Here is a 21,273-nt window from a genome sequence, read left to right as displayed (position 1 = left end):
GACTGCTCCTCAGATCTCTGCAGGGTAAATTGAGCTAGCTAGATTCTTTAATCTGAGTTTTCTCTCGTACAACTAATTCGGCTCTTTGCAAAGTTCAGCACCGACGATGACAATTCTGATCGGTTGAAAGAAATACCAAATGCCCGAATGCTATGTGTAGTAGCCAGACTCTCCTCCGGCACGCTTTGGAGGAGGGTCTGGCAAAGCTAGACTAGTTTCTGGGGGACTTGAAACCGTGTTCCTGTGTGGGATGAGAAAGTCCTCGGATCGAAGGTAAAACAAAGTACAAAATAATGACTTACAATTAACTCCCAGCTGCTCTGTAGTCATGTGGTTTTACAGCATGCCTCAGGGTAGTGCATATGGACCCTTGAAATAACTAAAGCTATAATTAAGGTTGTAACGTTTTCCCTGTTTTTACCCAACCCAGACATCAGGAATACCTCTGGGCTTACATGGGCAGGAATGTTAACTGCAGTCCTAATGAGCACACGCTAGAATGAATGAGATAACCAGATACAAGTTTGGGTTAGAAATATAATTTCTAAATGTTGTTCAGTAACACTGCTCACCTCAGCAACTGGCAGCCGGTCCTGGTCCGGGACCTGTGCTGCAGACAGCAAACACGCTCTTTTGCTGACACCTAAAGGACAAACTGGATTTTGTACCAGCAATACAAAAAATAGTTTTCTTATCTTAAAAAATAAAAACAAAAAGAGAAAATGTGTATATTCAAATACTCTTTATTTAAAAATTACAATTCACATTTCATTGGGAATTACAGCACACAAATGTCATGAGCATTAATTCAAATGTATCGCTTTGGTTATACTAGTACCCATATGCATAAAATGTAATTGCAAATTTAATTAATTACTTGATTGAAAGTGAGAGTGAAATACACACATTTGAAATTGTCTTCATGGTCAAATGACATTATTTTCAAATCACAACATGCAAAGTAAGATACAATATAGGTTTAATTTGGTCACCAAAAATAACAAAGTATAAATTGCTGTGTACATAAAGCTACAAAAGGCTTAAAAATAGAATCTATGAAATATTTATACATGTACAGAGAATGTCGTGGAAGCCTCTGTTAGTGCGGAAGAATTCAGAATCTGCATAATTCATGAAGAAATGACAAGATAAATAAGTTATGGACAAAATACTTAGAAACTTTGCTTAGCGATGGTGGCTCTTTTACCAACACAGGGTGATTCATTTGCCATGCTTGCTTAATTTTAAGCTTCTCACGTCTACAGGAGGCAGAGATGACGCAGATCACCACAAACACTTCATATTGTAATCTAAGCCTTCCCTCTTTCACAGTGGTATATGGAAGATTCAGTTTCCAATTTTACACATTAATAATGTCGTACTTTTCTCCTCTTGTCAAAGAAAGAGATGCGTTATAAAGTGACCTCTGTGGTCTTTGTCCACATGGCAAAAAACACAGCAAACACTGTTGAAGATCACCACTGGATGTAGTGTTTCCAACAAGTCCTTTGAATCCACTTAAAGTTAAATAAAAGGACTTCATTATATGTATTACAACGTTTAATGTTGAAAAGTGTCGAGTATCAGCAAATACATTAAAGGTCTTGTCAAAAGACATTACAGTGTATCTACTTAAAATTAAACAGAGAGCAAAATCTTATACTTGGAAATCCAGAGTTCTCTTGAGAGCACAATTTGAATTTACTCAGCGAGTTACTCTGGCATCGAGTAATGCTGCTCAGTAACTATAGCCGTGTAGCCGAGCTGCACCAATCACATCGATATATCTGGTATAGGCGGGCCAGAAGTGATTTAAACAGATAACGGCAGTTTAATCTACCAGTTAGCTCTGCAGGTAGCTAAGCGTATTGGGTTCTGGAGCCGTCACCCTGTGTGTTGTTGTGATTGGTCGTAGTGTTAGCCAATCGCGTGCAGTGAGATATTGAAATGCACGCTTGGCCCAGCCCCTCAAGATGGGCGATGGATTTCCAGGCTACAAGTTTTACATTTTGTAATGTCATGAACAGTATGGTATTTACATTGCTGTACTTGCAGCTAATGTCTATGAAATTAAAAGCCATGTCCTTAATTGGACATCCAGCCAGTTGTGTTATCTGTAATATTGCACATTATCATATACTAGTAACTTTCTGGTGTCTAGTACTGCTACCTCCACAACCACCACTCATTGTAGAAAAGACCTCCCAGTGGACTGCTCTGCAACTGGGAGAAAGGAACCCTCTCTAACAATGAGCTCAAGAAATGGAGGACAATGACATCATTCAACAACTTACAAAATCTTTAACAATGCTGTCCAAAATACTTTGGAACACCTCTTCTTTTAGAGTATAAAAACTTACTTCTATACTAAAAACTTTTCATACATTCTTAGTTTCAATCATTTCTAAACTGATTCCATCCTGTTTTGAAGTACAACTTCAATGAGGACTCATCTGGGCAATCCATTCTTTGCCTCCTGATTGTACATTTTCTGTCAACATCAAAACGGTGTTATGGAGAAAACTACACACTGCTGGCCTACTGGAACACACTAGTCTCCATCTATGAGCTCTGAAGACCAATAGAATATTTCTCTCTACCAACCATCCCTGCTTTGTGGCACGTATACAACCTGTGAATGGTTGTGATCATGACATTTCCAATTGGCCTTTAAAAAAAAATTCAAGGTTAACTGACTACCCATTCAATTCTCCCAGCTATGTAACAAGCTCTATCCACAGTATAATATAATACTCCCACCCATTCAAAACAGTTATTCATTTGTAAAGTTCTAATAAAAAACATCAACTGTGTTTCACCTGAAGCGGTGAACTGCAAAACTGTGTTATAAAGACAATGTCAAACAGTTGGCATATTAAAAGTCAGTGTCAAGGCACACATACAGTACAAAGATGCACTTTTATAAATACTCAAATCAGTAAATATGTTTCAATGTGAAGGGGCACACAACCTGTGGTGCAATACACTAATGTATATCTATTAGCACTATACATATAAAGCGCCATTTAACAACATATTAGATATTAATATTAAATCAAATGGCATTCTAGAAATGTAAAAAACGTGGCTGCTAGTACTTTTCAACCCACTTAAAAGCAACAAGCTACTGTAGCTTTTACCACTTTAAACTCATCGCGTTGGTTAAACTGATTCAATCTTCCCAAACAAAACTATAAGCAGCTGTGCCCAGCACTTTCTCAAATGTGTTGATACTTCCCCAACTCCAAACGGTTGAAGATATTTCTCCCAGGAGTTAATGAACCAAATATTGGAATTACACTGAACATACTGAAAAGAAAACGACTCCAATGGCTTAAACACAGCTCGATGCGCCAGCGCTACATCAAGGCTCTGCTGCTTTAAATTTCTACCACCTAGTGGTCCGAAATTGCCTAACGCAGCTTTCAGAATCAGAGTAGCAAAAACATTTGGTTCTAACAACTCATCTGTACGGACAAGTATTGTAAACGTTTGAGGAAAGGTTTTGTTAAGAATGTACTACATTCATTATACCAAACTAGCTAAAAACTAAAACCAAGTAATTCTCAATGCACACTCAAAGATGGAGAATGTCAGGCAGGGTCACAAATGTAACTTCAGCCCCCTGGCATGCGTTGTCCCAAAATCTAGCTTGCATCCAGACCTTATTACAACAAACACACACCTTTTAACATCCGTTTAAAGACAAGCAGGGGCTGAAGTTCACTGGCGTTTTCAAGTGCTGTTTCCTTGTTCTTGCTCAAACAGCAGCATGGCGAGCTGGGAGCGAGAACCGAGACCTTCCAAGTTGCTCTGAACACACCTATGATAGATGTCTTCACTTAGTCGCGGGTTGCAGGCTTGGAAGCTATACTGCTGGTGCAATGATGGCTCCACCGCCCTGAATACGTGCAGACCCGAATACTTTAAGAACATGTCGAAGATGTCCAGGGTTTCTAAAATCTCCTCGTTCTCCTGGACGTCTGCCACCATTCTGTTGCGTGTCGCCATGTAGTCCGAGTTGTAAAAACACACTTCGTCAAATGATCTACGGTCAAAATGGCCTGCGTCCTTGACCAGATCGACTGTGGAAGGATGCTGCTGGTTGTGATAGGCCACATCCGGGTTGAAGTCCTGGAAATGGATGGGGAAGAACACCTGCCAGTTGTTTATGGAATTCATGCGGCAGCGGTTCAGAAATTCTGAATTGACATTTGTGTTGACGTGAGCCAAGAAGAACAGCGTGTCAACTGGGTGCTTCTTGGAGATGATGTCCATGAATTTGATCTGGGATGGTGTTTCTGTCTTGACACTTATCCAAGGGATTTTTACTGCAGGGTATTTGCGTTCATAAGTGTTTATCTGAGTTTTCACGCTGGCAAATATATCATTCTGATTGACTTGCTGTGCCTCCACTGGGTCATAAATAAACAAGAATGTTAGGATGGCATTTTCACTGGTCTCAAAAGCATTTGAGGCAAAGACTTCCAGGAAATGGTCAACATAGCTCCGGTCCTGCAGAGTAAGAGGTATAATGATGTGAATCCTTGTGGCTTCAGTGACATAGGGCATGGGGATTATCTCAATCCGACTCAAAGGTCGCACCAGATGAACTCGCTTAGTGACGGAACGGCTGTGACCTTTTTGGTTCACCACTTCCAGCTGAAGGTCCAAGGTGTACTCCATGCCCCTGACGGGGTCAAAGCGCCTGTATCCATTAATCAGCTGTTGCTTCTTCAGATGTAAGACAGGCCTGTATTTCTTGTTTAGCTCTATCATGGCTACGTCAATGACATCAGCCACGTCCAAGCGGTCAACACCTTGCAGATCACACATTGGAGAGCCATCGATGCATGAATAAATCTTCTCCTCTGTAAAGTATTCCCACTTCAACACTTCAAACCGAGATTTTGGTTCAAAAGGTGGATTGATCCCCACGGGCCACTGGGAGCTTCGGTTGCCGTCGAAAGCAACCACACTGACGTTCTTTATTTCTTCCTGTGGAAACATAAGTGTTCACATCTACACAGTTGCTGACCCGCCAGGTTTTTATTTTTGACTGAACCATGGGTGATTTGTGAGACTTGAAAAGCAGCTTACCTGCAGCTTAGCAATCTCATCGTAAGTCTTCTGGAGTTCAATGTCAGTGAAGTATCTGTGCAGCTTGTACATCAGTTCAGGGTCAGACACTGGATGGACAGTCAGAGCTTTCTTGAAAGGTTCACTCTGTTCTTTAGTCAGATCAGAGTTTTTTTCCAACTCATAATGGTGGTACTGAAGCCCCTGAGAAGAAACAGAGACGTCTTTTCATGAGCCATCTTAAATCCGGAATGACAGAAACATGCCTAATGTTATTGCAATCTGGGTTGTTATGCTGTACTGCTTGAATTCTGACACACTGTACATGCTAGTTAGACAGCATCTTGGGCTAATCTCCACTGCAAACAGGCTGGCTTCAATCATACTTGCATAGTGAAGGGAAGACAGATTCATTTTTGTAAAAACTAAACACTATTGTGGGTATATGACTATATGAGGTTGGGCTTTATCTTAATTAAATCTTACCACTTTTTATTTATGATAAAGTATGATCACTGCAGCATCAGGTTAAAAAGCACCAGTTAAGAATGTAAAGGAGGAAACCTTATAACACAAATGACTGACACTGGCCCCAGAATCTCACTTAAAGACACATTGACTTAAGCTGAAAACAAAAGGAGTCACCTCAGGAGCTTGAGTGATTTAAAAAAAGTGAATCCAATCTGATCAAGCTATTAAAGAGCAAAGAATGAAGACACTGCTTAACTGAGCAGTGAAACCACTCTGTTGTAAATGTTTGCCAACAGCCTGTAGTGGTACACTTAGTGAAGCATTATCCGTGCCTAATTGTCATCAATGTTCTCTCGTAACAAAATAAATTAATGTCTGGCTCTCTGTTCAAGCGCTTTTCTTCACCCACAACAGGCCTTTTGACCTTCCCCCTGCTTCCTTCCATTATTTAGGGGGCTCTGCTGGAGCTCTTCTGGCTCAGGGCACTTAAGTTAGCGATGCAACTCACTCTCTGTAACAAGATAAACTGTGTAACAAGAAGATTTCCTGCACTGTGTCTTGGCCAAGGAACAGAAAATGGAAGCAAAAGACAGTGGAATATTGCACCTACAGAGTACAAACCTTTTTTTATAATAGTAAGGATACATTTGAATTGATAACCCTTTGACAGTATATTTGAATATGTTTGCAAAGACCACAAATTTTAGCACACATGAAATAAACTATTTTAAATGTAACCAAGAATTGTCTAGAGACCATGAGTCAGATAAAGCTCCACAGAGCTAATGAAATTACATTACATTACATTACATTACAGAGCAGAGCATGCTGGCCCACAGAGGATTTTCCCACCATTGAACCCTAGCAAGGCTGAACTCAGCTGCGCTCTGCTTGCCTGTTTACCTATTCCACATTGCTGCTGGAGCTGTAGAAAAAGAATGAAAGGCTAAAGGGTATTAGCAATCCACTCTGTAATATAAATACCACCTCTGTGCTACCGTGGTAATTACACTTTTATATAGCTGTCTGTCAGTTTTAAGTGCTGTCCGGGAGGCCAAGCATGATTTCTGCCGTGAAAGTTTTGTTTTCCTGTCGAGAAGGAGAACCCCCCGCTCCAACCATCTCACAACCGTTCGGAGTGAAAGCCTGAGCATTTTTTTCTCTGTGCCTCATCATTCATTTTAAGTATGAAATGCCTCATTCTGCTCCTTTTAAACATTAACAAGCCGAGACACAGTTTTATAGATTGAAAAAAGAATGTATTATTGAAAAGAGAGATGTATGGCCCCTTTAAGAATCCTCTCAACCTACCTGATATTCACTGACGCAGTTTGTGTCCGTGTAATCAATGATGCATCTTCCGAGCCACTCATCGGGCCTTGAACTCAGGATGTCGTTCTTACAATTTTCCAGGAAGGGCTGGAGTCGGAGGAGCAGGGTACGTGACAGGAGATACCCGAACCCTCCGGAACAGTACTTCCCTTCCATTTCTCCTCCTATAAACTCCTCAGGACTGCCCATGTAAAGCTCTCGATCTATACTCAGGTGGTCCACCAAGGCTTTGATCCTGTCAGCTTCTGTGTATGCGTCATCTTGGACTAAGTAAAACCAGTCATACTCATTGATGTAATGGTCTAAAATGTATTTGATATTCTGAAACATGTTCCAGATCAGCCTCTCGTCTCCATGAGAGATGACAAACATGCCGTGAGGGACTTTGCGGTTGCGCGTGCCGGTGAAGAAGATCACAGTGTCCAGGTGATGGCCTATGGTGCGATTGACAGCTACCCCCAGAGTGTTTATGGTGTTTTTGGAAGTCAGGACCCCGACCAACAGACGCTCTCGCATCCCCAACTCTGTGCTTATGTATTTAGCTCTGAAAAAGACAACAAACAGCTACTGAATAAAAGGTTGAACATTTGAAATCACTAGACTGTAAACTTTCACCAACGCTGAACAATTCTGCATCCCACTGTCACACATGGATATTTTGTTGACCACCAGTAGTTTATAAGATAAAAAGCAAAGGTTCAAAGAAGACAAAATTTCATAGAAATGTTGATTGTTTTTAAAAATCTGGTCACACAAACTAACATTAAAACAATAAGCTCTCTGGCAAAGTAAACATGCAAGGACCTGAATTGTGATTCATCACTGCAACCATGACCCAACCCAACTTTTATGTTTTTGTTATACTGTACTAGGGGTGCAAGATATGTTGACTCAATATTGCTATCGCAATATTCAGAAGGTGTCGCAATAAGAAGGCAATATTTTGTGGAGCGCTGTGTCCTGTCCGTTGGCTGTGCAGCTTAGTTGTGTTTGATTTACAGCTTGAAACACTATAATGATCATTTCATTGGCCAGTTACTCTGCTACTTGCACATGTTAGTGCACATCCGTGTCCAGGTCCACTACAAGACAACCTCTATGTAGCGTTCCACGTGTGTGCATATGTCAACAGAGTGACAGTGTAAGTGAAAAAATAGATCGAGACAACTAAACGGAAAAAATCAGAGAAGAGAAAGAAAAGTTGTGTCCTGTTAACTTTAATTATAAATTTAATACTGCACAACCAGTAAAACATGTCGTGTCCTATAGACATGGTCGTTAATTATTTATTCATATTGTACCAGTCCAACATGACTGTCAGTTGAAATAAACCCTGTGTTGTAAGAAAACTTGTTTAATTTGTTATGAATCCATTTTGATGCGTTTTCACGTAACTTTTGTAGTTTTACGTTTTAAAATATCGAAATTAATTTCAATATTGAAATATTCACAATCAATATCGCAGTATCACATTTTGTCAATATCGTGCAACCCTATACTGTGCATGACATCTAGTAGGCACTTGAAAGTGCAACAATCTTTGGATTAATCAATTAGCAAATAGAACAAAAATGAATCTGCAACTATTTTTCTAAGCAAAAATGTCTAACATTTACTGGTTTAAGCATCTCAAATGAAAATATTAGCTGCTTTTCTTTGACATTAGTTATTCAAATATATTTGCGTTTTGAACTGTTGGTTGGAAGAAAAACAACATTTGAACACATCACTTTTGGCTCTGTATGTTTGTTTTTGTTTTTTAAACCACTTTTTGACATTCCATAAACCAACAATTAATAAAAAAATAAAACAACCTTCTGCGTGAATCAATAATGAAATAATCATTAGTACATTTTATTTTACAAACCACTGCATGGCACTGGTTGCCTGTATGGAACCTGGATGCTGAACTGATCTAACCTCAGCAGAATAACAGGGAAAAGTTATTTTCTGAGTATTGCAAAACAATGCAACCACTTCGGATGTGAGGAATTAACACTGAAACATGGTCTCTATCTAGGAAATCTTGGTTTGCACAAAGAAAATGTAGGGCACTCATTCAGCATGGAAACATGGCACTCAACGGAGGCCTAGTTAATCTTAGCTCTGTAGGGAATGTTAGCAGGTAGAAACCAGCAGTGGAAATTGGGCTGTAGATTTCACATGCCAATTTCATCAAGGCCAGTGACATCAGAGAAAGCAGATTAATTTGGCTTTTTAGTCCTATTCTTAATACTGTCAGTGGAACATCTCATACCCACATGGCAACCAGGGGCACCTGTAAAACACCTAGCAATATGTGAACAAAGATTGATTTATCAGTCATCTTTAACTGAGGCTGAGCAACGGCCTGCAGTAGCTCCTGTAATGATTTGGCATGTATTCAAAACAAGTATAGGCCATATTGTAAGCCAAGTTACAGACTGTGTTCCCCAGTTGGCCATGTAAAGCTTACCTGAAAACTTTCTTTGGGGCACTCTGTTGGACTTGTTTATAAGGGACTATTCTTGGTTCAAAATCCTCTTCGGACTCCCCATCGTTGATACTCGAAATAGAGTTTGGCTTTCGGGCTCCTTTGAGCTGCCCATCTTGACCCACAGTCACATCCTCACCCTCCTTGCCGTGTAGGTAGCATGCTTCTTCCGTCCAGTTTACACTCAATAAACTCAACGTGAACCCTAAAGAAATGCCGATTACCACCGGGCCGACCGACCGCAGGACAGAAATAAACGCTGAAAATCTCATGTTGTGCGTCGGCTCCTCTTGCTGACAGTCCCGCGTCGCTTCAAACGCGTCCAAACAGGCCTCTGCTGCGGGACAGGTCAACTATACATCAAGACTGACTCGAAGCATCAGTAACCATATTCAACTTCAGAAAAAGATGTAACTTCTTCCTTAAATTTTACGCAGAATTCTTACGTGTCAGTGTAGCTGCTAACTGGCTCCTCCCAGGCCTGGCCAGACGTTAGCGTCAGGGGCGGGTCTAGTTGCAGACTGTGTGGAGGTAGTCAGGCTGCCAGGGCGGAGCGATATTCAACAAGACCCACTGATGGAAGGCAGCAGGGAAATGTGAACTGGAACTCTGGTAGTCCCTGTGTGTGTGTGTGTGTGTGTGTGTGTGTGTTAACACCACGTGATGACATCCACTGAATTTGAAAAGGTAATGTTTTAACACGTCTGGGCAGTTTTTCTCTTTTTAATTTAAATTAAACTGAAATTACAAACAGTTATTAACATTTGCAAACTTTAACATGTTGGCCCAGCTCAAAACAAAAAAAAAAAGTTATCAAATCATCCAATTTGTCATTGACTTTTGACTGCGTTCACCTTCAATTTTCTGGTATTCATTTTGTACCTAAGGATTTCTATTTCATGCCATTCAATACTTCTACATCATCACAATAAAGATGAAAACATTTTACTCCACTACACTACAAGGCCTATTTGACAGCTCTAGTTACTTTACTGTACATACAGTATAAGCTCAACATTGACTAACTGTAAGTGATATGCTAGTAACACATTAGTGCATCAGCAATTATAATTTACTTAATATAATATATAACAATTTAATAGAGGGGACATTTTTCTTGTTGTACTTTTTCTTTGATACTTTACTTAAGTGTTGCTAAAGATACGTAGTTAGTACTACAACACTTTCAATGCAGGACTTTTACTTGTAATGGAGTACTTTGGGTGTGGTTTTACTACATAAATTAAGGATGTGAATACTTTATCCGCCATCACGGTACTGACATGCACTGTCACGCCTTTCTGGATGAACACCTTCATTATCAGACTAAACCCAAAAAGGTGCTCCACTGAATGCCCCCCCCCCCCCTCTGCGCTGGACACCGAACACTTTACACTGACAAGGATTATTACCACTAACATCCTCTGTTGTTAACTCTTACTGCTTTTATCACTCTCAATCAAGATCTATCTTACAATAAATGATGTAATTTAAAAGAGAGCAATGGTGAATAATCCAAACTGGTAATATAATGTATCTTGTGTAGGCCTACCTTGTTATTTTTTTTTGCATTCATAAGGTACACATCAAGTCTGTCTGTACTAATACATTTTGTATAATTTGGATGATATCAGATGTTTAATTTAAGATATCTAACTTTATTCTGTTATAGGCTGGGCAAGAAAAGAAAAGAAGGCTTTTAAAACTGTTTATCACAGTTACAACCCAATGAAATACATTGTTTTTTCAATTGAATTTACCTTATTTACCAAGTTTATGCCACAATACTTTTTATCCTAAGCTTAATTTTAGTACAATACACTGACACACTTAAGAAGAGTTTCTCAGTGCCATCATAATGAATGAAAAGTCACCAGTGTACCAGATGCCTCTGTCTGCAGCATGTGTATTGCAGTGATGATTAGCTCAGCTTTCAGCTCATCCACCTGGCTCTAGCTGTTCTCTATCTGGCCTCTGTGCTCCTCACCCAGATGTCAGGGCCATTGTTCTTTGTGTTCTGCTCAGTCCATCCTTCAACCGCATCATTTTGAGTCCTCACCTGAAACTCGCTTCCCCTGATCTCACCCACCATCCCCCCTGAGCCCCACACAGCATGAGCAGCAGAATAAGAGACTCTTATATGTCCAGGATGAGTCTTCACTTTATTTGTTTTCACTTCATATCCTAATATATGTCCCTCTCTGTGATATGTAAGCAAAATATAAATGTAGAAAGTGTCGTCTCATAGAACATTATGAATGTGCTTTACATCCTTTTTCATTCAATCAGATACTAATCTATTCTCAGCTCTCTTGGGCCATCTAGTGGTACAACCAAAATACTTACCTCAGTTAATCGGAATTTGGATCACATAAAAGTTGTATTCCTAGATTAGGGATCAGGAGTTAGAAAATAAACAATGACTTACAGTGCTTTACATTTGGTCAATACATTAGGCTACTGAATACAACCAGCAATGAAACAAAAAATTTTTTTAATAATTGCTGCCAAATTCGTTTAGGTGTGGACTATTTTACCTAACTGCCAATACTCACTATTAAACAAATTGTTTACTTAGGCTGTGTGTATTTTAATACTTTATAAAACTAAATACGAATGATTATATATTTATAATGCGAAGTTATATGTTCTTGGTGATCTATTAGTTTGATGTAGACATTATGGTCTGAAAATCTGATTGTGAAAATCATCTGACTTGGTTTTCTTTGTAGTTTGAAAATGTGTAGTGCTGTGTTCACAAAAATGTTGAACCTATCCTTAACTAACTGAAAGTTAAAGTAAACGTTTTTTATATTTTTTTAGGAAGCTGTTGTCTCCCACATCCCTCATGAGCCTGTGAATGCAACAGTTTAGATGTCCTTGTAGCTGCCTGAAGAAAAACTAAATGTCACTAGCTAGAACAGCGGCGCCACTTCTACCCTTTGCTGGAGTTTTTGCTCACATGCTAGATGATTGTCAGCGTGTCAGAGCCCGTTCACGTTTTTAATGCAGCTTTAAGACCAGTTACGTCTTTTTTTCCCCTCTGTTGGTTGTTTTCAAACGCAGTCGTTGTAATTTTAGTAATGGAGTGTCGTGTGTTGTCCATTCAGAGTCATGTTGTCAGGGGATACGTCGGGAACAAGTCGGCAACATTCCCGCTGCAGGTAGGAACTCTGGAGCTTAACGTTACATATGCGCAGACGTCTTAACGCTAACTGAACACAGCGGAGAACAGCATAAAACGGAAAGAAAAAGATAAAGGGAATGGGTTTCGTGTACAGCGTAATTTCCTGATTTGTGAAAGGAGTCTTGCGTGTATTATAATGTTGTATGAGGAACCTTTTATGTCCTGCAGAAACATAATAGGCCGATTCTCAATGTTTAACTAGACTTGAACACCTAGCTAGCTTAAAAGATAATGTAAAATAAAAACAATACTTAGCTTAAATATCCATAAAGTCAATAAAAACCTGATCTAACTATGAGCCGCTTTCAATCCAAAATTTGAGATTGACTTAGAGCCCATCAATTGTAAAAGTTGGAGCTTTCTGTAGCTATATTTTTTTTGTCGGATAATTATCTTAAGGTCTAAAGGTTGCTTATTTTAGAGGAATGGGCCTCGGAATTGAACCAGATGTGGAAGATTTAGTGAAAAGGGACCTCCGGAAGAAGACCCCAGGGGGCTATGATTGCTAGCTCTATTGGTTACGCTATCTGTGGGCTTCTAGCATGTACTTTTCACCGCATTCCTTTCCATGGTGTATGAACAGGAGAGACCCCCTACATAAACCATGATGAAGAATCTGGGAGTCAGAGTGTTATATTGGCAGAGACACTCCCCTAGCTTCTGCTGAGCTTGTAAGTTGATGCTGAGGTCTTTGATGTAAATAAACCTTTTAATAATCAAGAAACAGTGTCAAGCGGATTCCTGTCATCACATCATCCAGCATGGCTCAGACACCACACCACCTAGCTAGCTTAAAAGATACTGTAAAATAAAAACAATACTTAAATTGAATATCCATAAAGTCAATAAAAAAAAACGGAAATATGAATATAAATATGAGCCACTTTCAATCCAAAATTTGAGATTGACTTAGAGCCCATCAATTGTAAAAGTTCGAGCTTTCTGTAGCTATATTTTTTTGTCTTATCGTATTAAATGTAACTGTGCTGTTGTTGTTGTTTTAAAGGTTTGCAATCAGAATAGTAATTGTTTCCCCCCATGCAGAAGGCCATATTAAAGCACTATAACAATGTTTCTGCTTGTTGTTGTCGACTCAACTTCCAGAAATACTATTTTACATTATAACTGGCATATTTTAAAATGCATTTTGAAGTCTCTAAGATGTTTTAATTTGAGATACCCACTCTAGACAAACATATCTGACACTTACAAAACCTAGTTAGTAAATCCATTATAGTGAATATCATGTTTGCAATATGTCAGTGTTTCTTGAATTTAAATGATTGACCTGAAACTTTTGCATTGTATAACAATACAGACAACAAAAGACAAACAGTATCCATTGTATGGTCCTTATCTCAAACAAGTTTCCTGCAAACATGTTGCAGGATATTATTTTCCGACAGTCCACAGAAATGGCCACTTAGTTTTTAGTCCAGCATTCAGAAACTGACGCATTATATAACATAATGTGATTTATATAATGTGTGCTAAATATCCCAAAACTGATCTCAGTCCTTTTAATGATTACCAAAGACAGTGGGATCAATGAATTACTGTGCTGTTCCCACAGTACGGTGACATTCGGCACCTTTAGACCTCATTGCTCGTTGTTTTAACAGCTGCTTTGTTTCTCTTTTCTCAGGTGCTGGGCTTTGAAGTGGACTCTATCAACTCTGTGCAGTTCTCCAATCACACAGGTTGGCCTACTGCTTTTAAATTGCCCTGTGTGAAAAAACAGAGTGTTTTACTAAAGAAATCTCATTATGGGACTGGCTCTAGTGGCTGTGATTCGGCACCAAGGTAGGATTTTGGGAAAGAGACTTCAGATACAATATTAGGGGACCACTAAGGTCCGTATAAAAGCATCCCAAGAGCACCATGTCATGGGACCTTTAAAAGACCTCGGGGCAATAAACCCAATGCATCTTCCAAAACATTCAAAAACTGACTTTGTAAATGGTTTATTGGGTAGGTATTTGTTAAGGAAACACAGAACATGTTTGAATAAGAAACACTGAACACTGTTTTAAAGTGTTAAATTGGATTCACCAAAGTCACACCATAACTAATGTTGCGTAGCAAGATCTCCACAGCACTGTGCCAGCGCTAGAGAACGGTTTTGAAGCACAAATTATCATTCTGCTAAATGGAAAATGCTCCGGCTTGTTTGTATTTCTTTAGATCAATCACAATCGTCTTGGTGTCCTTGCAAAATAGATAGCAGAGATAGAAGAAAGGGAGGAAAATTCGGGCCAAAATAGCCATAAAATGGCAGGCTTATACCCCCATTCTTCATCCGGTGAGTCAGACCACACAATAACAAACACATGCTAACCCAGTGAGGCAGCCATAGACAAGCAACTCCCGTGTTCTGTGAGGTCAAATAGCTGTTTTGTCAAAGGCGTCTGGTGGCTTTGAAGAGAACGTAGATCATTAAACCGCCTTCAGTTCCCCATCTGAAAGGTCGGGTTGAAAGGTTTGCCTTTTTTGAGGTGGCTGCTTCTCCAAACTGGGGGTGTGCCGATGGCCATGCTATATAGGTAATACACCGACTATGAAAAGTACCTCATAAGACCCCACTTTAATAAATCCAAACTATCCTTTTGAGTGACACTCCCACACAACCGCACAACCCTGCTCTAATCGCCTGATTTGGTGTGAATTCATCCTTTGAGGATGATTGCACATTTGATTTTCCCCCATACATTTCACAAGATTTTTTTCAATCAGTTGCTCTAAATACACTCTTGTTAGGTGATCTGACTGAGAGCAAGTACAGTTGGACTGTAAGCAGAAAATAAAGTCAGCAAACCGGCACAACAATGTCACACGTCATGTTACACAACAATATCTAAAGTTTGCTCTAAGGCTGTAACAGCAACACCTCCTTAGTAAGTTAAAATGAGCAAGGGTGTGTTTTATTGCTCGTCAATTCAATGTTTAACTTAAAAGGAAAAATACAATACAGTATTTGCTTCCCTATATTCATTTTGTGCAAAGGGGCAGTTAAACTGATTATCCATTATGGAAAAACTTAATGTCTTAAACACGTTGGCTGAAACACCTGCAGAGAGGACAGGATTATAATCTGGGGTTTATGTGCCAAAGTATTTGAAGAATGTGCTTTCAGCACAGGGACAGGAGACATTTGCTCCACTTAAACTAATACAAACATCTGCTCCTCTGTGAAAAGAGACTGGACAGCATAAAGAACATTACACAATTTGTGTAGACTCAAATCCTACTTCTAGTTTACACAACATTAACATTCAGAAATGCTCACTTTCAGTAGAGGCAATAATACACCGTCCAACGAGTCTCTGTTAAGTGCTCCTTGCAGGAGGTGCTCTCACTGGCTCAGGGTCAGGTTTGTGCTCCCTGTGAACAGTATGAATATACCAAAAGTTTGTTTGTGTGTGTCCATCCTGTGTCCAATCATTTGCAATCAGAACAGCTTTTTAAGGTTTATTCCAGGTCAGTGGTGAAAGAGGGACAAAGGGAGGGGGAGGCTGGCAGCTAGGATACAGTAATCTCATTCAGTCAGTCACTGTGGAGGCCCCTGTTTGGCCCAGGACACCACAGAGGAGAGGGGCCTCAGCAGAGGGAGTGGGGGGATGGGAAGACAGAGCAAAGAGGAGAAGAACACTTTGTTACTAGTCACACAAATTGTTTTGATTGATTCACAGTAGGGCTTATACAACGTTACTATGTTTTTTCTTAGTTTAAGTAGTGTAAGGTTTGCTTCATGGTTTCCCCACGGTCTTAAAACACCTTGATTTTTATTTTCCAAATTCAAAGTCAATGTCTTGCTGTTGTGTAATTTTGACACTCTCTCTTTTGTTCTCCCTCTTGAATCCTAGGCTATGCCCATTGGAAGGGGCAAGTTCTGACAGCAGAGGAGCTAAATGAGCTGTATGAGGGCATTAAGCTCAATAAGGTGAACCACTATGACTACATCCTCACAGGTGAGTCCAAACAGTGTATCCCTGTACAGAAATGAAATGTGGATCCCAAGCAGCTACATTGTACAACAGCTTTGTTTAATCTCTTAGTAGAAGAGATACTAAATTCTCCTCCAGCCTCAGCCGGACAGATATACAGCCACACTATACGACTGCATTTTGAGTGAAGGGGCACGTTTTCCCTCCAAAGTTCTTGATGTTCAGACATCAGTGCACCTGCAATTCTTTGACCTACTCACTTTTTCAAATTTGACCATTAGTTTCAATGGGCTGCCATAGATGGATTGATAGGCGTTGATCAGTAGTTGGAGTACTTTAAAAGGGAACAACAAAGTAAAACAGACTTGTAGAAGGTAATTTTCTCTTCATCACACTTTGTACCCCCAAGGATACAGCCGAGATACATCCTTCCTGGAGATGGTGGTTGACATTATTAAGGAGCTGAAGGAAGCCAATCCCGGCCTGGTGTATGGTGAGTATACATTGTTACATTTCAAATTTAAATAACCATTATTGGTAAGTTGAATTGATTTGTTGATGGACAGAAATATTATGATAATCGATCAATCGTTTCACCAGAATATGCTTAATATTTAATATTTCCAGCTTTTCAGTTGTGAGAATGTGCTGCTTTTCTTTGTATTAAGTGATGTAAACTACATATCTGTGTGTTTTCAACTGTTGGTCAGGCCAAATGAATACATTGATAACGTCACCTGTTTTCTCATTCATTTCTGACACGTTACAGTTGATCTGTTAATCGATAAAATAATCAGTAGCTTATTCTTTAATGAAAATAATCATTAGCTACAGACCTAAGAGAGAGTATATTGTGTTCTTAACATAAATTCAAAGATTAATTTTGAGTCTTTTTTCCCACAGTTTGTGATCCAGTTATGGGAGACCAAGGTGCAATGGTAAGTATCTTACAGTGAATTCCCCTTTTTCTTCTTCCAAACTATACAGTTGAAGGTTTACTGTACTATGTACTCTCCCTTTACTTGTCCTAGATGCCTTTCAAAACGTTAACTTTCAAAGAATTATATTGATTTTTAATTAATATGTATTATTTTGTCTGTACAACTAATCGTGGAAAAGGAACCTTATTTCTTCCACACATCTTGTTATGTATTTACAATTTGGGAAATCCATAATTTTGAAAAAGTAGGTCTCCCTAAAAAACACAAAAAAACAACAACATGGAAACCATAGCTTGTTATTGCTGTCTGCTTCAGTACGTTCCAGAGCACCTGCTGCCCGTCTACAGGGACAAAGTAGTACCTTTGGCTGACATCCTCACCCCCAACCAGTTTGAGGCAGAGTAAGTGTACTTCCAATGATCATAAACCATGTCAACATTACACAGTGCGACATAGTTTGAAAAACATCCATAAAAGCTAACTGTGAAAATGAATTAGGGAATGATAACTAATTTGGCATTATTGGCTAACAGGAAGACATATTAGATGAGTCATTGCTCATTACTTGATACAGGTAAATGTTTATTTGTACATCTTTGACTACTGTTTTTTTACACAGACTATTAACTGGGAGGAAAATCACCACAGAGGAAGATGCTGTTGAGGTGAGTATCAAACACATTTCTCACTTTGCTGTATCTCGTGTGGTTTTTGACTCCAAAAAGTACAGAGCTTAATGAAAAAGGACCCCTCCTACTTTCCAGGTGATGGACTTGCTTCATAAAATGGGCCCAGAGACTGTGGTCCTCACTAGTTCAGACCTGCCCTCAAAACGTGGGGACCAATTCCTGGTGGCCCTCGGGAGCCAAAAAATAGGTGAAGTACCGGACCAACTTTCTCCAGACAGAACCTCAACTTACTGCTGTTTATTAGACATTTTACTCTTTATTTGGGGTTTTAATTTTTTTATGGACTTTCTGGAGAACTTTTGCCCCTTGCGGTTTTTAATGGTCCCATGGCATGAATATTTCACTTTATGAGGTTTTTTAACATTAATATGAGTTCCCCCAGCCCGCCTACCCCCAGTGGCTAGAAATAGTGATAGGTGTAAACCGAGCCCTGGGTATCCTGCTCTGCTTTTGAGAAAATGAAAGCTCAGATGGGCCAATCCAGAATCTTGCTCCTTATATTATTACAAGGAGCAAGGTGACCTCCGCTTTCTCTGCTTTTCCCACTCAGAGAATTTGGCCCACCCATGAGAAAGAGAGAGACGTCATGGCTTTCAAACAAGCAAAGTGGCAGTTGGTCAAGGCCACACCCCCAGCCTTCACCTTGCGCCCCCTTTCCTCCTCAATAGCTACTGACACCGAAATGGCATGTCCTAAGGAAGGATAACTTTGGGACTGGCTCTAGTGGCTGTAATTCTGCACCAAGCTGAATTTCAGGAAAAGGACTTCAGATACAGTATTGGGGGACCACTAAGGTCTATACAAAACCACCCAAAAAGCACCATGTTATGGCACCTTTTAATATCACTATCCTGTGTGTCCTCACTGTAGTGAAACCAGATGGGACCAACACCAGTCAGAAAATCTGCATAGACATCCCCAAAGTAGATGCTGTATTTGTGGGGACAGGAGACCTGTTTGCTGCCTTGTTGCTAGCCTGGACTCACTATCACCCCAAAGACCTGAAGGTTAGTAGCTCACTTGACTTTTCAATATAAAAAGCTGATGAAAAAGGGTCTAATTCTGTTGCTACACTGTAAATGAATCCCAACTATTGTAAACTTGTCTTTCTTCTTTTTTTTATAGACTGCCTGTGAAAAGACTGTTTCAGTCATGCACCATGTCATTAAGAGGACCATTACTTATGCCCATGGTAGGGATTTTGTGTGTTTATTGACTTGTTTTTCATGTTGTCTCTGTACTTTATCTTGAAGTAATTTACTGAAGATAAAGGAACACTGTTTACTTCCTTCTGCTGTTAGTCAATTGTAATATGTCAACCAGTAGTGTGGCTTATGTAGAGACCACTAGCATTATCTTAAAAAAAAATAATAGTCAAGCTACATACCTCAGTTAATTACATTACTCTACATAGCATAGTTTGCCGTCTCACAGATTTGGGTTTGTCATTGTTAAGTATTGAGTAAAAGTAAATTACATGTAGAAGGAGGCACACAAGTAATGTCATAACCATTGCTCCTGTAAATACAAAGCCACAAGAGGATTAAAAGCCTTAGCATTCTGAGACAAGAATCACAATTTTATTGCTAGGTTGACCAGTAAGCCAGAGTCCACAAAACCTTGTGGTCTCTTATAACTACTTTGTCTCTTTCAGAGCTGGCTGGACCTGGGAAAAGGCCCAGTCCTGCACAACTGGAGCTTAGGATGGTTCAGAGCAAAGCTGACATTGAGAATCCTGCCATTGTAGTGGAAGCTAAGGTTTTACAAAAGTCTTCACACTAAAGACCGTAACGTTATTGTGAACATTCACATTGCGCTGGTACAAATCGGCTACCAATGTGGGCGGTTCGCCAGACTCATGTAGAGTTTTTACATCAAAGACTGTCACGTGTCTCTGCCTTACAGAATCTAAAGAAGTACTATGTAATACTAATTATGTTCACATGAGCTGGGTCAGCAGGATTTGTTGTATGTACATTCTGCTCACAAACACACTGGAATCACTGCCATATTCGTCTGTACTATGGCCTGTATAGACATCTGCCATTCAAAAGAAAAAAAAGGACATTAGCCAATTAGGTTTAGGTTTAAAGTAAGTGTAAGTGTACTTGAATCTTCCTCAACATGGTAAAAATGATTCCTGATTATAAAACAACTCATCTCAATTATGCTAAATAGACGCACGCATGACTATGGCTCTACTTGTTTTGGCTATGATCGTAAATAAGGACTAGTAAGGACTAATAAGTCACATGTGTTTAAATTGTGTAACTCACAAGGCATTCTAAGCACATCAATATACAGATTTTAATGTAATGATTAGTTAATGATTTAGATAACAAGTAACACATAAAACAAAAGCAAAGGGGTTATGGTGAAAATATATATCGGTAACATTGGTAATATGGCATCATCTTAAAAATGATGCCATATTCACAGAGCATTTTATAGCATTGTGAGTTTTCTGAAATTACTATAATAAAAATGTATGAATGCATGCAGTGTGCTTATGCATTTTGCTGTTTTATCATGCACTTTTAGTGCTTTAAGTGTAATCACCCCATGCATCTAGCTTGGTGCATGGGTTAGATGCATTATACGTGCTGAAATGTGTATTGTGACTCTCACAAAATGTCAAACATCTTATGCAATCAGTATGCAGTCTATACAGTTCCTTTACCCCAATTTGTTTCACTTTGATTGTAACTTAGAGATAATCATGAGAATAGTTGATGTCTAAAATTGTTCTTTTAATCAATTTTCTGAAAAGGTTTTACACCTCCATTTATAATTACACATTGCTGTCTTGAACTAGGATATGTATAACATGTTAGATCCATGTCTTAAGCATCTCAAATTGAGATAATTGCACAGATAATCTTTATAAATTTACTAATGATCAGTGTTTTCATTTTTGACTGTTGTCATATCTCAACGAAAGAGTCGGTATGAGAGACCATACTGTATAATAGCCTTAAAGGTGCAAAGAGGAAACAGGTTGTCAATGTTTTTCTCGACCAATGTAATAGTTAATCTTCACTCATGTTAGAAAGTCAAGTGCCACACCTTGAGCTGCTGCTCTTACAGAGGATTATAACAATATAAATAATAAATTCATATGATTCATATTTTACTGAAACTGTTTTTTTATTTTTTT

General features: G+C 39.2%; 2 protein-coding genes across 2 annotated transcripts; one reads left to right on the top strand and one right to left on the bottom strand.

Moving 5' to 3' along the window:
• Positions 1 to 727: 727 nt before the first annotated feature.
• On the bottom strand, positions 728 to 9,865 carry chpfa (chondroitin polymerizing factor a). The gene is made up of 5 exons (XM_034884809.1): positions 9,338 to 9,865; positions 6,862 to 7,426; positions 5,101 to 5,283; positions 1,998 to 4,998; positions 728 to 1,656 (listed from the first exon to the last, which is right to left on the bottom strand). The coding sequence occupies exons 1-4, from the start codon at positions 9,625 to 9,627 to the stop codon at positions 3,736 to 3,738; spliced, it is 2,301 nt and encodes a 766-aa protein (XP_034740700.1). The 5' UTR covers positions 9,628 to 9,865; the 3' UTR covers positions 728 to 1,656; positions 1,998 to 3,735.
• A 2,376-nt stretch (positions 9,866 to 12,241) lies between these two features.
• Positions 12,242 to 21,255, top strand: pdxkb (pyridoxal (pyridoxine, vitamin B6) kinase b). The gene is made up of 11 exons (XM_034885644.1): positions 12,242 to 12,519; positions 14,188 to 14,242; positions 16,406 to 16,510; positions 16,896 to 16,979; positions 17,390 to 17,424; positions 17,743 to 17,828; positions 18,047 to 18,092; positions 18,192 to 18,303; positions 18,987 to 19,123; positions 19,242 to 19,308; positions 19,771 to 21,255. Exons 1-11 carry the CDS (start codon positions 12,325 to 12,327, stop codon positions 19,896 to 19,898), a joined length of 1,050 nt encoding a protein of 349 aa, XP_034741535.1. The 5' UTR covers positions 12,242 to 12,324; the 3' UTR covers positions 19,899 to 21,255.
• Positions 21,256 to 21,273: the final 18 nt, after the last annotated feature.

The sequence above is a fragment of the Etheostoma cragini genome, chromosome 11 (assembly GCF_013103735.1).
Source record: "Etheostoma cragini isolate CJK2018 chromosome 11, CSU_Ecrag_1.0, whole genome shotgun sequence".
NCBI lineage: Eukaryota > Metazoa > Chordata > Actinopteri > Perciformes > Percidae > Etheostoma > Etheostoma cragini.
This window is presented reverse-complemented; position numbering and strand designations above follow the sequence as displayed.